Source organism: Neomonachus schauinslandi, chromosome 11 (genome assembly GCF_002201575.2).
Source record: "Neomonachus schauinslandi chromosome 11, ASM220157v2, whole genome shotgun sequence".
In the NCBI taxonomy this organism is placed as follows: Eukaryota; Metazoa; Chordata; class Mammalia; order Carnivora; family Phocidae; genus Neomonachus; species Neomonachus schauinslandi.
The window spans coordinates 53,674,849-53,696,771 of record NC_058413.1 but is presented as its reverse complement, the minus strand read 5'-3'; the positions used below and the strand labels follow the sequence as shown (position 1 = coordinate 53,696,771).

Below are 21,923 nucleotides of genomic sequence, written 5' to 3'. Positions count from 1 at the left end.
AAGTGGATGGTATTTTGATGGGGATTACATTGAATGTGTAGATTGCTCTAGGTAGCATTGACATCTTCACAATATTCGTTCTTCCAATCCATGAGCATGCAACATTTTTCCATTTCTTTGTGTCTTCCTCAGTTTCTTTCATGAGTATTTTATAGTTTTCAGAGTACAGATCCTTTGCCTCTTTGGTTAGATTTATTCCTAGGTATCTTATGGTTTTGGGTGCAATTGTAAATGGGATCGACTCCTTAATTTCTCTTTCTTCTGTCTTGTTGTTGGTGTATAGGAATGCCACCGATTTCTGTGCATCGATCTTATATCCTGCCACTTTACTGAATTCCTGTATGAGTTCTAGCAGTTTTGGGGTGGAGTCTTTTGGGTTTTCCACATAAAGTATCATATCATCTGCAAAGAGAGTTTGACTTCTTCTTTGCCAATTTGGATGCCTTTTATTTCTTTTTGTTGTCTGATTGCTGTGGCTAGGACTTTTAATACTATGTTGAATAGCAGTGGTGATAGTGGACATCCCTGCCGTGTTCCTGACTTTAGGGGGAAGGCTCTCAGGTTTTCCCCATTGAGAATGATATTTGCTGTGGGTTTTTCATAGATGGCTTTTATGATATTGAGGTATGTACCCTCTATCTCTATACTCTGAAGAGTTTTGATCAAGAAAGGATGCTGTACTTTATCAAATGCTTTTTCTGCATCTATTGAGAGGATCATATGGTTCTTGTTCTTTCTTTTATTAATGTATTGTATCACATTGATTGATTTGCAGATGTTGAACCAACCTTGCAGCCCAGGGATAAATCCCACTTGGTCTTGGTGAATAATCCTTTTAATGTGCTGTTGGATCCTATTGGCTAGTATTTTGGTGAGAGTTTTTGCATCCATGTTCATCAAGGATAATGGTCTGTAATTCTCCTTTCTGATGGGGTCTTTGGTCTGGGGATGAAGGTAATGGTGGCCTCATAAAATGAGTTTGGAAATTTTCCTTCCATTTCTATTTTTTGGAACAGTTTCAGAAGAATAGGTATTAATTCTTCTTTAAATGTTTGGTAGAATTCCCCTGGGAAGCCATCTGGCCCTGGGCTTTTGTTTGTTGGGAGATTTTTGATTACTGCTTCAATTTCCTTAGTGGTATAGGTCTGTTCAAGTTTTCTATTTCTTCCTGGTTCACTTTTGGTAGTTGATACATCTCTAGGAATGCATCCATTTCTTCCAGATTATCTAATTTGCTGGCATATAGTTGCTCATAATATGTTCTTATAATTGTATTTCTTTGGTGTTGGTTGTGATCTCTCCTTTCAGTCATGATTTTATTTCTTTTCTTTTTGATAAGTCTGGCTAGGGGTTTATCAATCTTGTTAATTCTTTCAAAGAACCAGCTCCTAGTTTCGTTGATCTGTTCTGCTGTTCTTTTGGTTTCTATTTCATTGATTTTTGCTCTGGTCTTTATTATTTCTCTTTTCCTGCTGGGTTTAGGCTTTATTTGCTGTTCTTTCTCCAGCTCCTTTAGGTGTAGGGTTAGGTTGTATATTTGAGACCTTTCTTGTTTCTTGAAAAAGGCTTGTATTGCTATATACTTTCCTCTTAGGACTGCCTTTGTTGTATCCCAAAGATTTTGAATAGTTGAGTTTTCATTTTCGTTTGTTTCCATGAATTTTTTAAATTCTTCTTTAATTTCCTGGTTGACCCATTCATTCTTTAGTAGGATGCTCTTTAGCCTCCATGTATTTGAGTTCTTTCTGACTTTCCTCTTGTGATTGAGTTCTAGTTTCAAAGCCTTGTGGTCTGAAAATATGCAGGGAATGATCCCAGTCTTTTGGTACCGGTTGAGACCTGATTTGTGACCTAGGATGTGATCTATTCTGGAGAATGTTCCATGGGCGCTAGAGAAGAGTATGTATTCTGTTGCTTTGGGATGGAATGTTCTGAATATATCTATGAAGTCCATTTGGTCCAGTGTGTCATTTAAAGTCTTTATTTCTTTGTTGATCTTTTGCTTAGATGATCTGTCCATTTCAGTGAGGGGGATGTTAAAGTCCCCCACTATTATTGTATTGTGGTCGATGTGTTTCTTTGCTTTTGTATTAGGCTTATATAATTGGCTGCTCCCATGTTAGGGGCATAGATATTTACAATTGTTAGATCTTCTTGTTGGATAGACCCTTTAAGTAGGATATAGTGTCCTTCCTCATCTCTTATTACAGTCTTTGGTTTAAAATCTAATTTGTCTGATATAAGGATTGCCACCCCAGCTTTCTTTTGGTGTCCATTAGCATGGTAAATGGTTTTCCACCCCCTCACTTTCAATGTGTGGGTGTCTTTGGGTCTAAAATGAGTCTCTTGCAGACAGCATATCGATGGGTCTTGTTTTTTTATCCAATCTGATAGCCTGTATCTTTTGATTCAGGCATTTAGCCCATTTACATTCAGGGTAACTCTTGGAAGATATTAATTTAGTGCCATTGTATTGCCTGTAAGGTGACTGTTACTGTATATTGTCTGTGTTCCTTTCTGGTCTGTGTTGCTTTTAGGCTCTCTCTTTGCTTAGAGGACCCCTTTCAATATTTCTTGTAGGGTTGGTTTTGTGTTTGCAAATTCCTTTAGTTTTTGTTTGTCCTGGAAGCTTTTTATCTCTCCTTCAATTTTCAATGACAGCCTAGCTGGATATAGTATTCTTGGCTGCATATTTTTCTCATTTAGTGCTCTGAATATATCATGCCAGTCCTTTCTGGCCTGCCAGGTCTCTGTGGATAGGTCTGTTGCCAATCTAATGTTTCTACCATTGTAGGTTACATATCTCTTCTCCCGAGCTGCTTTCAGGATTTTCTCTTTGTCTCTGAGACTCGTAAGTTTTACTATTAGATGTCGGGGTGTTGACCTATTTTTATTGTTTTGAGAGGGGTTCTCTGTGCTTCCTGGATTTTGATGCCTGTTTCCTTCCCCAAATTAGGGAAGTTCTCTGCTATAATTTGCTACAATATACCTTCTGCCCCCCTCTCTCTTTTTTCTTCTGGGATCCCAATTATTCTAATGTTGTTTTGTCTTATGGTATCACTTATCTCTCGAATTCTGCCCTCGTGATCCAGTAGTTATCTTTTTCTCAGCGTCTTTATTTTCCATCATTTGGTCTTCTATATCACTATTTCTCTCCTGCCTCATTTATTCTAGTAGTTAGAGCCTCCATTTTTGTATTTAAAGTGTGTCTCTACAGAAAGCAAGTATTTGTGTTTTCTTATCCATTCTGACAATCTTTGTCTTTTAATTGGAGTTTTTAAATCTACTTTTCATTTACTCTATAAATTGATAGGGCTGGATTGGGTTTGTTTCCTTTGATTTTTGTTAATATTTTACTGTTCCATTTTGATTCTTCTGTTGACTTGTTGGCCATTCCTTTTTGCATATATTCTTAGTGGTTTTGCCAGGGCTTATGATATGCATCATTAACCTCTCACAGACTGTACTGTACTATTCACATAAACTATAGATACCTTAAAACAGTATAACTGCATCTATCTCCCCACCTTTGGTGTTTTAGTTGTCATATATTATATTCTCTATGTTATAAACTGTAATATTTTTACTTTATTTATTTGAGAGAGAGAGCGAGCATGAGTGGGGGTAGGGGCAGAGGGAGAGGGAGAAGCAGACTCCTGATGAGCAGGGAGCCTGACTCGGGGCTTGATCCCAGGACCCTGCGGTCATGACTTGAATCGAAACCAGGATTTGGACACCTAACCAGTTGGGCCACCCAGGTGCCCCTGGAGCTTATAATCTTTTAGGAAAAACAACATGTAGCAAATCATTATACGTTTGCATACCATTTTACAGGAAGTTTGAGGTAAACAGAGCAATATATTTACTAGGACTCCATAGTGAATCGTATTTAAAATACTTAGGGGCACCTGGCTGGCTCAGTCAGTAGAGCATTCACTATTGATCTTGGGGTTGTGAGTTTAAGCCCCACATTGGGTGTAGAGATTACTTAAAAATAAAATCTTTTAAAAATAAAATACTTAATAATTTTTAATCCTTTGAATAAAAACTATTTTAAATATTTTTGTTTATTTATTTGACAGAGAGAGAGAGACAGCGAGAGAGGGAACACAAGCAGGGGGAGTGGGAGAGGGAGAAGCAGGCTCCCCGCTGAGCAGGGAGACCAATGCGGGGCTCGATCCCAGGACCCTGGGATCATGACCTGAGCCGAAGGCAGCTGCTTAACTGACTGAGCCACCCAGGCGCCTCTGAATAAAAACTATTTTAACAAGCTATTTTATATTTCTTTGTTATGTATTTTATATAGTTCCTTGCTTTTATCCACCACTATTTCCCCCTCTGTGAAATGCATATTGCCTTTTATCTCTTCAGATTTTTACATTTACTTTTTACAGAGTCCAATCAGTGTTGAAAACAGTAGTATGTATATTTTTCCTGACTTTCCTATGAATGGTTCTAGAATTTTACCTTTAAGTACATGTTTTTATATATAAAAAATATTACAGAAAAACATAAACGAACATTAATTGTATATGGGTGGTATGATATACATAATTTTCACTTTGTTCCTGTAATTTTCTATACCACCAGTAAAATACAATATGCATTTTACTCTTCCATGTGAAAAAGATGGTGAGCATTTTTTTAAAAAATGGAAACTATATGTACTGTTTACTAATGAATTCATAGTTCAACCGTTGCTATATAAAGAGGCTTCTTCTCAAGTCTAATCCTAGTTCTTTTTGTTAGGGCCCAAGTAATAATCTGCTTGGCCTTTTGTGAATTAGAGATGTCAACATAATTTATTATTTTCCTCCATCTTTTCATTTTCCTCATCTCTTTACTAAATAAAACTTTATTTACCTGTGCTTTTAATTTGAGAGATAGTTATCTGTTATTAGAGAAAGGTGTTTCAACAAGCTAGGGTCTATAGGTTTCTAAATTATTATTAGTAGAACCATTGCAGATATTTCCCATTGACTTTAATTGCAGTTCTCTGTAGAAGAATCACAGTATATTGTTTTAACTGAGTGAATCTTTTTTCCTTTTCATTTCAGTTGGAAAGACATCCTTGATCACCAGATTCATGTATGACAGTTTTGACAACACCTATCAGGTATTTTATTTTTGCTGACTTAACTCGTTGTCTCTGTTTTATGTTAGAAGTAATATTTAAGGTCTTTTCAAAAATCTACTTATTTACATAAAAGCACTTTCTGTAATCTGTAAAATGCTATATAAATACAAAGTATAACTGATTTTGCTCATAGTCCTCAATCTTTTCACTTGATTTCTTTATCTCTTCCTCCAAAGTCCATTGAAAGATTATGACTAATTACCATCTGGGATAGAAGTAGTAGTGGTTATAGATATTCTCTTATGTGGTTCAAGCCTAGGATTCTTTTTTTTTTTTTTTTTTTTAAAGATTTTATTTATTTATTTGACAGAGAGAGAACACAAGCAGGGCGAGTGGGAGAGGGAGAAGCAGGCTTCCTGCGGAGCAAGGAGCCCGATGCGGGGCTGGATCCCATGGCCCTGGGACCATGACCTGAGCTGAAGGCAGACGCTTAACGACCGAGCCACCCAGGCGCCCCTCAAGCCTAGGATTCTATGACCTTTTGATCTATACTTAAAGTCAAGAATAAATGAATGATGTAATTAGAAATCATTAGCAGAAGGAGATTTGGGATTTTCACAAATATGTGGAAATTAAACAGCACATTCCCAAATAACCAATGAGTCAAGGAAAAAAATTCACAAAGGAAATTTAGGAAATACTTTGAGACAAATGGAAAAAAAACAACAACAACCACAACATACCAAAATTTATAGGATACAGCTAAAGCAGTGCTATAAGGAAAAGAAGAAATATATTAAATCAATAATTTAACCTACTACCTTAAGAAACCAGAAAAGTAAACTAACCCTAAAACAAGCAAAAGACAGGGGCGCCTGGGTGGCTCAGTCGTTAAGCATCTGCCTTCGGCTCAGGTCATGATCCCAGGTCCTGGGATCGAGCCCCGCATCGGGCTCCCTGCTCGGCGGGAAGCCTGCTTCTCCCTCTCCCACTCCCCCTGCTTGTGTTCCCTCTCTCGTTGTGTCTCTCTCTGTCAAATAAATAAATAAAATCTTTAAAAAAAACAAGCAAAAGACACATGACGAACTTTTATCCAACACACACAGGACTCTTAAATCACATAGTAAAGAATTACTAATTCTTTACATTTTGACAAATTTCAGTAGATGTGTATACCTGTGAAGTTACCACCACCATCAAGATTAGGAACATTTTCATCCCCAAAGGAATTTGTTTTAATTAAGCCTTTTATTAAAAACCATAACGATCATAGAACAGAAATGACTGACATATATAAATCTGATATTTTAGGAAAGTCACTTCTTAAAAAGCTAATTAGTATGTACTGTATATATTTTATTATCATTCTTTTGAATATCTCAGAAATGGTTTAGCCACCTCATTAGACATGAAAAGAGCAAATTTAGAAATGAAAAATAGCTCAGTCAATAAGAGTGCTTCAGTTTTCTTCTGGACTCCTTTAGGTCAGATATCCCCAAGTTTCTAGGTCCCTGCAACTCTACGGCCTATAGGCTTCACCTAGAGGACCTTCTCTTGAAGGTCTTGATGGTGTCTTGATTCTGAGCAGTGCTCTGTCTCTTCTCATCAGAAGAGCTACAGATGCCAGTTTCAGAGACTAACAAAAGTATTGATGTCATTGAGCCACATGTGGAAAATTCCTGAAAAGTGTAAGCTCAGATCTTTAGGAGTAGAACCATTACCATAGGCTAAAAAATCTGAACTAATGTCAGAGTCTTAGGCTAAATGACTTATTAGCTGGAGCCTATTTAGAGTTCTCTGGGTGTTTCTAAAGGATTTTGTTATACCCGTGTTCCCAGTGAAATTAAGGAAATCTTTCAGGCATACCTGAAAGTGCCATTGCTGTTTCTTCATGCTGCTCTTCAGTCAGACATATATAAGGATAGTGATTGACATAAAGGTAGTGATATTGATAGAATTTGACAGATAAGGAAAGATTGTGATTGTTTGTGGGAAAGTGGTTGCTAATAAAGCTAAAGTATCGGGCGCCTGGGTGGCTTAGTTGGTTAAGCGACTGCCTTTGGCTCAGGTCATGATCCCAGGGTCCTGGGGTGGAGTCCCGTGTCGGGCTCCCCCTGCTCTGTGGGGAGCCTGCTTCTCCCTCTCCTTCTGCCTGCCACTCCCCACTGCCTGTGCTCGCTGTCAAATAAATAAATAAAATCTTAAAAAAAAATAAAGCTAAAGTATCATTGTACTTTGGCATTAATAGGTTTTGCTAATTAACAGTGTGAGTTACAAGTTTTTATAACAATTAGATACAGTCCTAGATGTTCTTTTAGTTTAGCTCTAACAAGAAAATTTGGATGATATAGTACCCTACATCCTTATGTAGGGAAATCAGCTTGACAGTATGTTAAGTATTATCTTTGAATATGAAGAATTGACCTTTATGTGGCTAGCTGCCAGCTTAGTTTCCAGGTGAAGAGTTCTTCAGTGAATCATTTGAAGATTCCCTACTCGGACCCCCACCACACACACAACAGAAAGACTTCTGAAATGAATAATTAAGGAACTAGTCTCCTTGCTAGAAATTTATTCTTGGGCTTATATGAGCCATATGTAATGTATATATCAAACTTAGTTTAAGTGAAGTTTTATTTCACAAAAATGATAAATTTTATGTTGTTAGTCATTCATGTTCTATGTATGATTCCTTTGCACTGAATTAATTTCATTTAAAAAGGAGGAAACTGGTTGGCCAGAAGAGCCTTTAATTGACCAAAATTTAGACAGTATTTCAGAGTGAAACAAAAAAACTGTTCTTTCTAACTAGAGAGCCTAGAATTGAGTATCTTAAAGTTGCTCTTGTTTTTCACCACTTACCTTCTTTTTCCAGTTATAAACTCACAGATTTTCTTAACAGTTTAAAATATATCAGCTTGAACCATATTATGTTGCTATTTTTATAATTAAAAAATGATAGAATATTGTCAGTTTTACATGGTTCAGCTTAATATAAATAAGCTGAAGAAAGATTCCCACAGTTAGAGTAGATTCATTCCTTTTCCTGTTTTTTGGTTTGTAGACTAACCTTTGAGATTACTTTGAATTTAGAAGATTTATTCCGAAGGCTGTTACAAGTTGACAATAAACATAAATTCACCTTCATGGTAGACAGTGAAGCCATCTATGACATCTGTCATAGAAACCTCAATATTGAACACCCAGCCTGCACTAACCTAATTAGGTTGATAGGTCAAATTGTGTCCTTCATTACTGCTTCCCTCAGATTTGATGGAGTCCTGAATGTTGATCTGACAGAATTCTAGACCAATGTGGTGCCCTATCCCTGCATCTACTTCTGTCTGGCCACATATGCTCCTGTCATCTCTGCTGAGAAGGCCTACCATGAACAGCTTTCTGTAGCAGAGATCACCACTGCATGCTTTGAATCAGCCAATCACATGGTGAAATGTGACCCTCGCCATGGTAAATACATGGCTTTTGCTACCTGTTGTACAGTGGCGACATAGTTCCCAAAGTTGTCAGTGCTGCCATTGCCACCATCAAGACCAAGCGTACCATCCAGTTTATGGACTGGTGCCCCATTGGCTTCAGAGTGGGAGTTAATTACCAGCCTCCCACCATGGTACCTGGTGGAGACCTGGCTAAAGTACAGCGAGCTGTGTGCATGGTAAGCAACATCACAGACATTTCTGAGGCTTGGGTTTGCCTGGACCACAAGTTTGACCTGATGTATGCCAAGCATGCCTTTGTTCACTGGTATGTGGCTAAGGGCATGGAGGAAGGAGAGTTTTTCTGAGGCCTGTGAGGACATGGCTACCCTTCAGAAGGATTATGAGGAGGTTGGTGTGGATTTAGTTGAAGGAGAGCTTGAAGAAGGAGAGGAGTACTAAAGTTAAAAATGTCACAGAGGTGCTGCTTTTACAGGGAAGCTTATTCTGTTTTAAACATTGAAAAGTTGAGCTCTGATCAGTTAATTTGTATGTAGCAGTGTATACTCTTCATGTACAATTACTGACCTGTGCTTTAAAACACAACACTTTGTTACAGACTCAAGATGTCCTTTTCTCTGATGGATTTGAATAAAGTATTCCCAGGGATGCCTGGGTGGCTCAGGTGGTTAAATGTCTACCTTTGGCTCAGGTCATGATCCCAGGGTCCTGGGATTGAGTCCTGCATCAGGCTCCTTGTTCAGTGGGGAGCCTGCTTCTCCCTCTCCCCCTGCTTACGGTCTCTCGCTTGCTTGCTATCTCTCTCTCTCTGTCAAATAAATAAATTAAAAAAAAAAATCTTTGAATAAAGTATTCCCTGTCTTAAATGGAAAAAAAACCCCAAACAAACATAAATTCATTGTGGCATAGTTTAAAACATTGAAACATTAATTTTTTTATTTTTTTATTCTTTTTTAAGATTTTATTTATTTGAGACAGAGAAAGAGCACCAGCAGGGGGCGGGGAGGGACAAAGGGGAGGGAGTTGCAGACTCCCCACTGAGCAGGGAGCCCAACTCAGGACTTGATTCCAGGACCCTGGGATCATGACCTGAGCTGAAGGCAGACGCTTAACCATCTAAGCCACCCAGGTGCCCCCATTGAAACATTTAAAACAATATAAATGAATTTTCCCAGGAAGATGGTGGTGATCTAATACATCCTTATAGATGAATTTTTCCAGGAAGATGGTGGTGATCTAATACATCCTTAAGCTCTTCAAGTTAAAGCTTTAAATTGTTCTACACACAATTCTAGTTTGTTACCATAGAAATAAAATTACCCCGGGCATGCACTGTTTTTCTCATCCAGTGTTTTTTTGGTTTTTAATTTTCTTTAATTTTTAAGGACTCTTTTTTTTTTCTCCTACCAGAAGTATTGTTGTTTTATGGGGAGTGGGGGGAGAACAGTTCTTTTTTTCAAACTGTGCCAAGAACACTTAATATGAAATCTATCTTCTAATCAGATTAAGTGTACAATACAGTATTATATGCACAGTGATCTCTAGAACTTGTTCACCTTACATAAGTAAAATTTTATGCTTGCTATAATGACTCATTTCTGAAGTCGACAGACTCCACATAGTTTTTCTCCTAAGCAACGTGGCACAAAGATATCTAAGAGAAAAGTATATATACAAGTTTCACACACATAAATTTATATAAACATATTTATTAATGGATGGTTACCTTTCTAAATGGAACCTGTATCAGTATCCTCCTTCTGGGATCCTTTGCCTTTCTTCTTTCTTTTTATCTCTGTTAGTCAATGTTAGACTCTTCTTTAACTTGTCCACTCTTTTCTCCCTTTATTCTAGTCTTTGCCTTTTTCAACTCTTACTCTTCCTCTGTTTCCTGCTAGAGAAAGCAGCAGCCAGGCAACAGAACTCTATATATTTGTACCACAGAAGGAAGCTGATTATCATTGCTTGGTACAGAGAAAAACTTGTTTTCCTTACTTAATTACTTTTATGTAGGAAAACTCATGTCCCTTATGGAAAATCATGATGTTGATGGGTCTCTTGGCTTTATGCGGCATCAGTACAGGTGACAAACCAGTGGGAAGTCAGACAGAATAGTTAGTTTACATCTGCAGTATTTTATAAAATTGCTGTTGGGGCAGATAAACACTGTTCTGAGTGGAGAGCATCCAAATACAAATATCTAAAGTGTAGTTATTATTATCTTGATGCTGATATATTTGGGTAAGCCATTGTTTAATCTTGAATTGTGTGCTCCCGCAGTACAAGTACTCAGTTTAATTTTTTTATTTCTTTTTTTTTTTTTTTACAAAGTAGACTTTTCCAACACAATGAATTAATTAACACTTAAAATTATGTGAAGCTATAAATTAAGATATGTGGGTGAATTTTCTCTCACCTTTGGTTTCTTCTACAATTATTGCCTTCTGCATTTCTATAAAGAACATCAGCAAGAGGCAGGACTAACGTCTCATCCATCTTTTATGAAGATTTGAATCAGTTCTACATCAGTAGCATTCAAGATGCTGGAATAGCTGATAATGTTTAGTTTTGCATCCATTCTTTCTATTTTTCCTGCTGTTGGCTTAATTCTTGTGGTTGATTAACTTTTTTGCCATAGTTCTGCTTGGAATAAAATTAACTGAAAAGAGCAGAAACAGGCTATGTTTTTCAGGTTAATTTTAATCTTTACGAGTTTGGTGTATAAATGATGTCCCAAAGGTAGGATAGTGCAGTGGAAGGGAGGGGATTATTATACATTTTATCATAAAGTCTTACTTTGCACTAATTTTAAAAACATTTATATGTTTTGGCTATGAGGTCTGACAAGTTATATTTTGGTTTGTAGCCGTTAAAAATTATTTTGGGCTGTTTATAACAAACACTAACATTAGTAAGTGACATGAGAATTTTTTTTTCCATATAAAAGAAGTCTGTAAGTAGAGTAGTTCAGGGCTTGTATGGCAGCTCCATAGTCATCTGGGACTTCTAACTTTGTTTAACCAAATCTAATATATGACTTCCATATAGAGGTTGCCTCATGGTTATTGAATGGTTCCTGGAGCTCTGGCCATGGTATGACATCCAGGCAAGAAAAAGGAAAGGAAAAAAAACCAAGAGTGTACCTCTCAACTGAGTCAGCCCCATTTATTTAAAGCTCAAAGAAGGCTGGAAAATGTAGTCTTTTTAGTGAGAAAAGTATGGATTCAAATAAATGTTTGATTGTTTTAATAAGGAAGGGGAAGGTGGATATTTGTGTAGAAAGTTAGCTGCCTCTTCCACATTGTCTGATTAAATGAGGTTCTCTGGGTGAGATTTGTTAAATGTAGCCCATACCATTCCTGTACATTCCTCAGGTTTGTCAGTTAGATGCTTTTGCACAGTAATTCACATTTATGAACCCATTATCCCAGCCTATAGCAGAACGGGATATACATTTTCAGACTGAATGTCATAAGATGGAATTCGTACTTAGGTTATGTATATTTAAGCCCTAAATTTAGAAATGTAATTGAAATACATAGTCACATAGTTTAGGATAAAGGGGAAAGCTAGCTTGCTTTTTTTTTTTTTAAAGATTTTATTTATTTAACAGAGAGAGAGAGAGCACAAGCAGGGGGAGCAGTAGAGGGAGAGGGAGAAGCAGTCTCCCTGCTGAGCAGGGAACCCAATGCAGGTCTTGATCCCAGGACCCTGGGATCATGACATAAGCCAAAGGCAGACGCTTAACCATCTGAGCCACCCAGGCACCCCTTGCTTGCTTTCTTAATAAAAGTCTGTGTATAATTGAAATCTGCAAAACGCTGCTCAAAAAAAATTAAAGAAGACCTAAATAAATGGAGAGACATCCTGGGCAAAGGGCTTAGAAGACTTAATATTGTTAAGATGTTGATACTAACTACTGAAAGGAATCTACTGATTTAATGCAGTCCCTATCAGATTTCTACTGCCATTTGTGTATAAATGAAAGAGCCGATTCTAAATTGCAAAAGCCAGAACAGTCTTGAAAAAGAAAAATAGGGCACCTGGGTGGCTCAGTTGGTTTTGCCTCTGCCTTCGGTTCAGGTCATGAACCCAGGGTCGTGGGATCGAGCCTCACATTGGGCTCCCTACTCAGTGGGGAGCCTGCTTCTCCCCCCGCCCCAACCCGCTCCTGGTCACTCTCTCTCTGACAAATAAATAAATAAAAAATTAAAAAAAAAAAAAAAAAGGAGGACACACACTTCCTGATTTCAAAATTTATTACAAAGCTACAGTAATCAGAACAATGATAGACCTGTAGACCACTGGAATAGAATAGGGAATCAATAAGTAAATCCACATATCTATTGACAATTGATTTTCTTTTTTAAAAATTTTTTTTAAAGATTTATTTATTTTAGGGGCGCCTGGGTGGCTCAAATGGTTAAGCGTCTGCCTTCGGCTCGGGTCATGATCCCAGGGTTCTGGGATCGAGTCCCGCATCGGGCTCCCTGCTCGGCGGGGAGCCTGCTTCTCCCTCTGCCTCTGCCTCTCTCTCTCTCTGACTTTCATGAATAAATAAATTAAAAAAAAATTTAAAAAAAGATTTATTTATTTTAGAGAGTGTGCGAGCATGCCCTTGTGCACAAAGTGGGGGAGGGGCACAGGGAGAGAGAAATTCATGCAGACTCCCCACTGAGCATGAAGCCCAATGCAGGGCTAGATCCCAGGACCCTGAGATCGTGACCCAAGCCTAAATCAAGGGTCGTACACTCAACAGACTGAGCCACCCAGGCACCGGACAATTGATTGTCAATAAAAACACCAGGCTCAACCTACATAATGGGAGAAAATATTTGAAAATTACATATCCGAGAAGGGTTTAATATCTAGGATCTATAAAGAACTCTTGCATATCAATAATAAAATGACAAATTTAAAAATGGGCAAAGGACTTGAATAGACATTTATTCAGAGAGGTTGTACAATGGCCAGTAAGCACATGAAAAGATGCTTAACATTATTAGTCATTAGAGAACTGCAAATCAAAATCACAAAAAGATTCCACTTCCTACCTACTAGGATGAGTATTATATATAAAAAGAGAAAATACCAAATTCTGGCAAGAATGTGGAAAAACTGGAACCTTCATGTATTGCTATTGGAAATTTAAAGTTGTGCAGCTGCTGTGGAAGCCAGTGTGGCATTTCCTCACAAAGTTTAAGTAGAATTATCATATGGCCTAGCAGTTCTACTAGTATATACTGAAGAATTCAGTATAGGAACTCACAGCAGCCAAAAGGTGGAAACAACCCAAATGTCCATTAATAGATGAATGAAAAAAGAAATTGTGGGCTATCCATACATTCTGATAAGTTACTGCTTAATGGGTACAGTTTCTGTTTGAGGTTATAAAAAAGCTTTAAAAATAATGTTGACAGTTATACATCTTTGTGGATATAATCAATGCCATTGAATTGTACATTTAATGTGGTTACATTTTTTTTTTTTAAAGATTTTATTTAAGACAGAGAGTGAGCACATGAGTGGGGGGAAGGGGTAGAGAAAGAGAGAGAGAGAGAAGCAGACTTCCCATGAAGCAGGGAGCCCAATGCAGGGCTCTCGATCCCAGGACCCTGGGATCATGACCTGAGCCAAAGGCAACTGCCTAACCAACTGAGCCACCCAGGTGCCCAAAAATGTCACATTTTATGATATTTGTTTTACCACAATTTAAAAATAAAATCTATCTTTTTTTTTTTTTTTAAAGATTTTATTTATCTATTTGAGAGAGAGAGAATGAGAGACAGCATGAGAGGGAGGAGGGTCAGAGGGAGAAGCAGACTCCCTGCCGAGCAGGGAGCCCGATGCGGGACTCGATCCCGGGACTCCAGGATCATGACCTGAGCCGAAGGCAGTCGCTTAACCAACTGAGCCACCCAGGCACCCAAAAATAAAATCTATCTTAAAAAAATATATCAGTGTCGGGCGCCTGGGTGGCTCAGTTGGTTAAGCGACTGCCTTCGGCTCAGGTCATGATCCTGGAGTCCCGGGATCGAGTCCCGCATCGGGCTCCCTGCTCGGCAGGGAGTCTGCTTCTCCCTCTGACCCTCCTCCCTCTCATGCTCTCTGTCTCTCATTCTCTCTGTCTCAAATAAATAAATAAAATCTTTAAAAAAAAAAAAAAAAAAAAAAAAAATATATCAGTGTCAGTGTAGGTTCATCAGCTGTAGCAAATGTACCACTTTGGCAGGGGATGTTAACAATAGGGCGTGTTAATGCCTATGTGGGGGTAAGGGAGTATATGGAAAATCTCTGCACCTTTCAGTTTCGCTATGAACCTAAAACTACTCCCAAAAAATAGTATTTTAAAAAATGGTTAAGATGGTTAATTTTATTATGTGTATTTTATCACAATTTAAATATATATAATAAATATATATTATAATCATTATATTTTGGAAAGAGCTGGCTGGACTTTTACTCCCAACTCCACAGCAGAAGCTTTGTTCCCCTGGACAAGTTTTTTAACTTCTCTGAACCCCACTATTGTTTTTTTGGGGTTTTTTGTTTTTGTTTTTAAAGATTTTTATTTATTTATCAGAGAGAGAGAGAGAGTGTGCACACAAACGGGGGTGGGGGTGGGGCAGAGGGAGAAGCAGGCTCCCCACTGAGCAAGGAGCCCTGTGTGGGACTTGATCCCAGGATCCTGAGATCATGACCTGAACCGAAGGCAGACGCTTAACCAGCTGAGCCACCCACGCATCCCTGAACCCCAATATTGTTAAAATGATAAAAATAAGAATGGCAGTAGCTACCTTGCAGAGATGTATGAGGATTAGAGATGATCGTGTAAAAGGCCTAAAAGAATTCTTTAGCACACGTGCTCAGTAGGTGGAAACCATTATCACTGAAAATTTTGTTCATTCGTATTTGGCTATGATGTGTTTATGTGTTTAATTCATTATTTCTCTTACAATCATAATTACCATTTGAACCCTGAACTGCCATTAAACTATTATTGTGTTTTCAATTTATTTATTTATTTATTTATTTGAGAGAGCGCATGCATGGGGGGGGGGCAGAGGGAGAGGCCGACTCCTGCTGAGCAGGGAGCCCCATGCGGGGCTTGAGATAGGGACCTGAGCTGAAGGCAGATGCCTAATCGACTGAGCCACCCAAGCACCTCCTAAGCTATTATTATTTTTATTTTATTTTTTAACTTCGTTGTTTTATTCTGTTTTACAGGCAACAATTGGTATTGACTTTTTATCAAAAACAATGTACTTGGAGGATCGAACAGTGAGTAATGTTTTCAGTGTGCAATTTTCTGCAACACTCCAGGATAAAAAACTATGATCAAAGCTATAATTGATGATCGTCACCATAAGAAGCTCTTAGCAAAGTAGAGAAAGTTAGTTTACAGGCTTTGAGAAAAACTATTAATAACAGAGTGGTAGTACTTAGCATTCTGGCTTAATCCCTAAGTAAAATCCAAAGAGGAGAGAAAGCCAAGTTGTTTGGAAAATACTGAATGCCCTAGGCTTGCTAAACAAAATTTGTCGCCCTGATTTGGAAAAATGATAACAAATAGCATTGAGATAATGAAAAGTGTGTTTTCATAAAGAAATTAGAGCTGCTAAAGACCTTTTGAGTGCTACTCTTGAGGCATTCAAAAATATCTCATTTGAATATCACATAATTTGTGAATTTCAAAATTTTAGTTGTCAGAATATGATGAATACCAAAGTGACAGTAACTAGGTAGAGGTAGTGTGTATTTGTTGGATTTAGATGCCTATCTTTTGGAATGCTCCCTTTAAGCATAGTATAAATTCTGTATTCTAGCCCACTGTCCCTGGAAGAGAGTCCTATCAACTAAACAGTGACTGTCTTATTAAATGTAATATTTCAGGACCTATACCCCCCCAAAATTATTGTATCTCTAATGCTTTTTCATATAAGTGTGTAAGTTTTTCTTTTGGATGTTCTCTTTTATGTTTTAATACACAGCATGTCGTTTCTTAAATTTTCAAAGCTTAGAAATTGCTTTATAATGGTAAGATAACTGAATGCTTATTTTCAGGCTTTTCTTCCTCAAATATAGATATGAAAAAGTAAGAAAATAACATTTTTATGTAGTGTTGCGAAAAGATATTTCTCCTTTTTTGTTAGGTTATATACAATGTTCTGGGAAGAAACGTGTAGGAGAAACATACACACAGTAGTCAGAGACCCAATTTCACAGTGTTCTGGATCCAATAAAAAAGAGACAAATTCTAGCTTCAGAGAGGTTTTCAGAGAAGCATTCATTCCTTTACTCTGATAGCTGGGGCTGCTCATTGGCATTTACCTTCATTTTTCCCTTTTATGCTCACTATTTGAACATCAACACAGTCTACTTTTTGCTATCTGGAAGGCATAAGATCCAAAGAGATGTTATAGGGAGTAAAAAAAAAGCTATATTTCTGATTCTATGAAATCTTTCACATTGCCATATTTAAGTCACATACCTTCAGAGCAAGCAAATTTTTAATATACTCCCTTTTGAAAAAGGAAAGGAATTTTGTATTATTTTCAATCCTCACATCCCTGCAACCTTTTGCATGAGTCTACTTTTTACCTTCTTCCCACCTTCCCCCTTTTAAAAACATTATTTCTTTTTTCTTTTTAGTATGAGTTTGGTTTTTTTTTTTTTTTTATTTATTTTTTCCCATCCCACAGATCAGGCTGCAGCTTTGGGATACTGCGGGTCAGGAACGTTTCCGTAGCCTCATTCCCAGTTACATCCGTGATTCTGCTGCAGCCGTAGTAGTTTACGATATCACAAGTAGGTATTTTGCAACGGGTTGACCTTTCTTATTTTTCTTGCTTGTTTGACTGATTTTGTTAGGTACGATTGCAATTATGGGACACAGCAGGTCAAGAGCGGTTCAGGAGCTTGATTCCTAGCTACATTCGTGACTCCACTGTGGCAGTTGTTGTTTATGATATCACAAGTGAGTGGGGGGAATTACGCATTTCTAATCTTTCAACCTTTAGCTTAGCTGCATGCATGTTCTTGTCTTGTGCTTGTTTTCTATACTAGCATGTAAAAATGAGTTTTGTCATAGTAAACCTTATCATATACCAGTTAGGTCAGAAATATTTGCTTTGATGTTTGTACCAACATGCTTTATTTCCACTGTGCCAGATTTTTTTTGCCCTGGAAATTTTCCTTCAGATCTAATTATGGATCCTCTCCAAGGCTTTCTTAGTATCCTGTTATCCCTAAGTCACACCGTAATTATGGTTGGAAAAATGTCTCCTTTTTCATTTAACTTGATCTCAGATTTCTCTAAAATAAAATAATCTGCATTTAAGCCTCTTGCCAAAATTTTCAAATCCTCCAAGGCTTTCTGTTGAGGCTATTAAAAGCTTCCGCTAGCCAACTTTTCTCTGCTTTCCACTTCCAGCCATCCTCTCTCTGTAGAGGAAGGCAGAGAAAACATATAATGTGCAGTTTTCTATTAATCATTTTCATTTGAATCACATCTAGATTCTGTGACTGACTGACTTTGTTGCTAACAAATTACTTTCATTTCTCTCCAAGAAGAAATTTTAAATAGGAGATTGAAACAAGTAATGATCTTCCTTTTTCTTTTCCCTAAAGACTAAATAAGGTCTTTGGCATTTTAAGTGCCTGTAAATTTTCCACAGAATATGGTGACTGACAGGGAAATGCTCTCTGATTAAAATTGTCTTTGTAAATTGGTTTATTATATACATTAGGCAATATTAAGCCATCATTCCATATAGTGGTCCATAATTTGTAGGAAAACCAGAATAATGTTACATCTTAAACTTACTTTAAAGAGAATCTTACATAAACTATTGGTTTGAGCTAGTGATATTCTTACTGTACATTTTTGCATATGTGCTCAACCAGAAGTCGTATCTACTTAATAATTGCTATGGCAGAATTGTAAGTTTGCATTCAGAGACCTTTTTTGGGGGGGTGGGTTAGGTGCTATATGCAATCTTTCTTTTCTTAAAGCTTTACTTTGGGTTGCTACTTGTTTAAAAAATGTGTATGTTCATTATTGTGCATTGACAAGTTTTGCAGCTTTAAAATGTTTGTGCTTACTTTAACCAAATCAAATGAAACCTCGTGTATTTTTCTTTAAAAATTGTGTACATGTGATTAAAACATTAGTATACTGTTTTCTGGAGCTGCTGTAAAAAATACTGAAGTATTCTACTTAGAATGCACTGCTAGGAAAGATGGATTTTGTTACAAGTGATTCTGGTGCATTAAACTAATGAACTTCAAGTTAAAGTGATCACAAACTGAACAAGCAATGCAAACAAAGTGGTGTTGAAAGCTGTGTAAAGGCTTTATAAATTTTCTGGATGTGTTGGGATTTACTGGCTGACCTACTTTTGGAGATGCTTTCTTTGTTATGCTGGGTATGTGTAAGTAATCAAAAAAAACATTGTGGCAATGTGACACCATATTATCTGTCATAAATGTCCTTGCATTTTAAAAAGGTCCCCCCCCCCCCAATTACATATGGTACGTTGCACTCATTTGGTCATGTCCAAAAATTTTAAACTACTATAAAAGGAACCTTGAGTACTTTATTCTTTTGATTTGTTTATATCACTGACAGTTGTACTCAGATAAAATGGAGTCATGTTGCAGGCACATTAAAAGTGGATCCTAATGTGCCACCCCCTCCCCAAATTCCAGGATTTGTTTTTTGTTGTTGTTGTTGTTGTTGTTTGGTTTATCACTTGGGGAAGCTTTGCAGTAACACTAATCTCTCTGTCCACCCTCCTATACCAGATGTTAACTCATTCCAGCAAACTACAAAATGGATTGATGATGTCAGAACAGAAAGAGGAAGTGATGTTATCATCATGCTAGTAGGAAATAAAACAGATCTTGCTGACAAAAGGTATAGAGTGATTTTGTATATGTATCAAATATTTGCTATCTTTGTTAAGCAGCCTGTTATTTTTATTACTGAAGAATTGTTTTGAAAGGAAACATGTTTAATTCTTAAGTTTATACTCCCCTTTTCTTTAGTGTGAGAACCTGAAATATAAATGTAAACATTAAACTCAGTCCTTAAAGGAAAATGAGTTTTTTTGTTTTGTGTAAGCCCATGTGTAAATAGCTTTTGTGCAAAATTGTTTACACATGGGGGAAAAGAAGATTGTTTATACATGAAACTGGTAACTATTTTGCATTTTTTAGGCCTCATAAACATGGGCACTATTCTGTTAAAGAACAGAATGTTTTAAGAACAAATCCTATCCTTAAAAATTATTCATAATGATTAAATGCACACTCTTTTGGTAGTCTTCTTATAAATATTCATTATAATTCAGTGGTGCAGTTTTTCTTTCCTTTTTTTAAATTGTATGGTTGAACCAGACTGTGTAGTTGAACTGAATAGCTTGATTGTGATACCTTAGTCAAATGAGCAAAGCCATATTCAAGTCACAGGATACAAAATTATTAACATTCACTGTAGAACCCATGGCTTGAATATCTGCCTTCAGCATCCTAAGTAATCTACTGGATATTCTTTCTGCTTTAAATAGTCTTGACCATTTTACTTAATAGTAGAAGCTTTTACTATTTGCTGTTTGTTTATTCATGAGATGGATATTGAAATTCAGGTATTGAACTTGTACTATTAATTAAAATGTTGCAGAGAAATCCAATATGTTCAAAGGCTTGTGGAAATGTTAAGCCCATTGCTTCCCATGGTACCTCATTTGGAATTGGCAGTAGAATGACAAAAAAGTCTGTCTTGATTTAAAAGTAAACTCAGAGTATGATCATCTTTCCTTTATGAAAATACTTGGACATCAGTTGGCATCATGAGTTTTCACTATTTTATTTATCTCCACTCAGAATTTGTAGATCATGGGACGCCTGGGTGGCTCAGTCGGTTAAGCGTCTGCCTTCGGCTCAGGTCATGATCCCAGGGTCCTGGGATCAAGTCCCACATCGAGTCCCGCATCAGGCTCCTTGCTCAGTGAGGAGCCTGCTTCTCCCTCTGCCTGCCACTCCCGCTGCTTGTGCTTTCTCTCTCTCTCTAATAAATAAATAAAATCTTTTTTTTAAAAAAAAAAGAATTTATAGATCATGTAGTATATATTCTTCTAGTAGAGAGTCCCTAGTACTTTCATTTTTAAATAGGAAAATTGTATATCTGAATTGCTTTCTGTTATAATAGCCAGAGTTGTCTAAAAGGATGCATATAGCATCTGTTCTTTTATTGTGTCATATTTCAGTTGAGTACATAAATGCTAGAAACTTACCTCAATTATACATAAAGTGATTTTTTTTCTTCAAGGTAATATTTGTCCATTGGTTTGGAATTACTGTGTTTCGCAGCAAGTTTTGCCAGACTGTCACCCTTTAATTTTAAAATGAGTAAAAGATTTAAAGGTTTGTTAAATAAGCATTAGAAGAAAAATTTTTTGGTAGTAGGTGGGTGGCCTTTTATAAGCATGACATGAAATCCTAAAGCCATAAAGAGAAAGATTGGTTTAAGTCTGAATATATAAATATAAAGATCATATTCACCAATTAGATCAGCCATTATTCAGAAGATTGATAATGCACAGTATTGTCAAGAATCTAAATAAGAACTACAATGGAATATTATGCAGCCATCAAAAAACACAAAATCTTGCCATTTGCAATGACATGGATGGAACTAGAGGGTATTATGCTAAGTGAAATAAGTCAATCAGAGAAAGACAAGTATCATATGATCTCACTGATAGAGGAATTTGAGAAACAAGACAGAGGATCATAGGGGAAGGGAGGGAAAAATGAAACAAGACGAAACCAGAGAGGGAGACAAACCATAAGAGACTCTTAATCTCAGGAAACAAACTGAGGGTTGCTGGAGTGGTGGGGGGTGGCAGGGGTAGGGTGGCTGGGTGATGGAAATTGGGGAGGGTATCTGCTATGGTGGGCACTGTGAATTGTGTAAGACTGATGAATCACAGACCTGTACCTCTGAAACAAATAATACATTATATGTAAAAAAAAAAAAAAAAAAAAGATAGTAGGAAGGGAAAAATGAAGGGGGGGAAATTGGAGGGGGAGAGGAACCATGAGAGACTATGGACTCTCAGACAAACTGAGGGTTCTAGAGGGGAGGGGGGTGGGGGGATGGGTTAGCCCAGTGATGGGTGTTAAGGAGGGCATATATTGAATGGAGTACTGCGTGTTACGCGAACAATGAATCATGGAACACTACATCAAAAACTAATGATGTAATGTATGGTGACTAACATAACATAATAAAAGAAAATTTAAAAAGAAACTCATATACTGAAAATGTAACAAATATAATTTTTTAGAAAGATTTTATTTATGTATTTGAGAGAAAGAGAGCACAA

The 21,923-nt window shown here is 37.1% G+C and overlaps 1 protein-coding gene across 3 annotated transcripts in view; it reads left to right on the top strand.

Moving 5' to 3' along the window:
* RAB6A (RAB6A, member RAS oncogene family) overlaps positions 1-21,923 on the top strand; it is a 79,026-nt gene that overhangs the window by 34,348 nt on the left and 22,755 nt on the right. Inside the window, exons 2-5 of one of the 3 annotated variants that reach the window (XM_021704609.2) lie at positions 5,058-5,116; positions 15,760-15,813; positions 17,235-17,340; positions 19,339-19,450. In XM_021704609.2, the coding sequence (XP_021560284.1) occupies positions 5,058-5,116; positions 15,760-15,813; positions 17,235-17,340; positions 19,339-19,450 (331 nt within the window). Of the gene's footprint in view, positions 1-5,057; positions 5,117-15,759; positions 15,814-17,234; positions 17,341-17,403; positions 17,510-19,338; positions 19,451-21,923 lie in introns of all 3 variants that reach the window. The other 2 variants (XM_021704607.2, XM_044919208.1) reach the window with 2 other exon arrangements.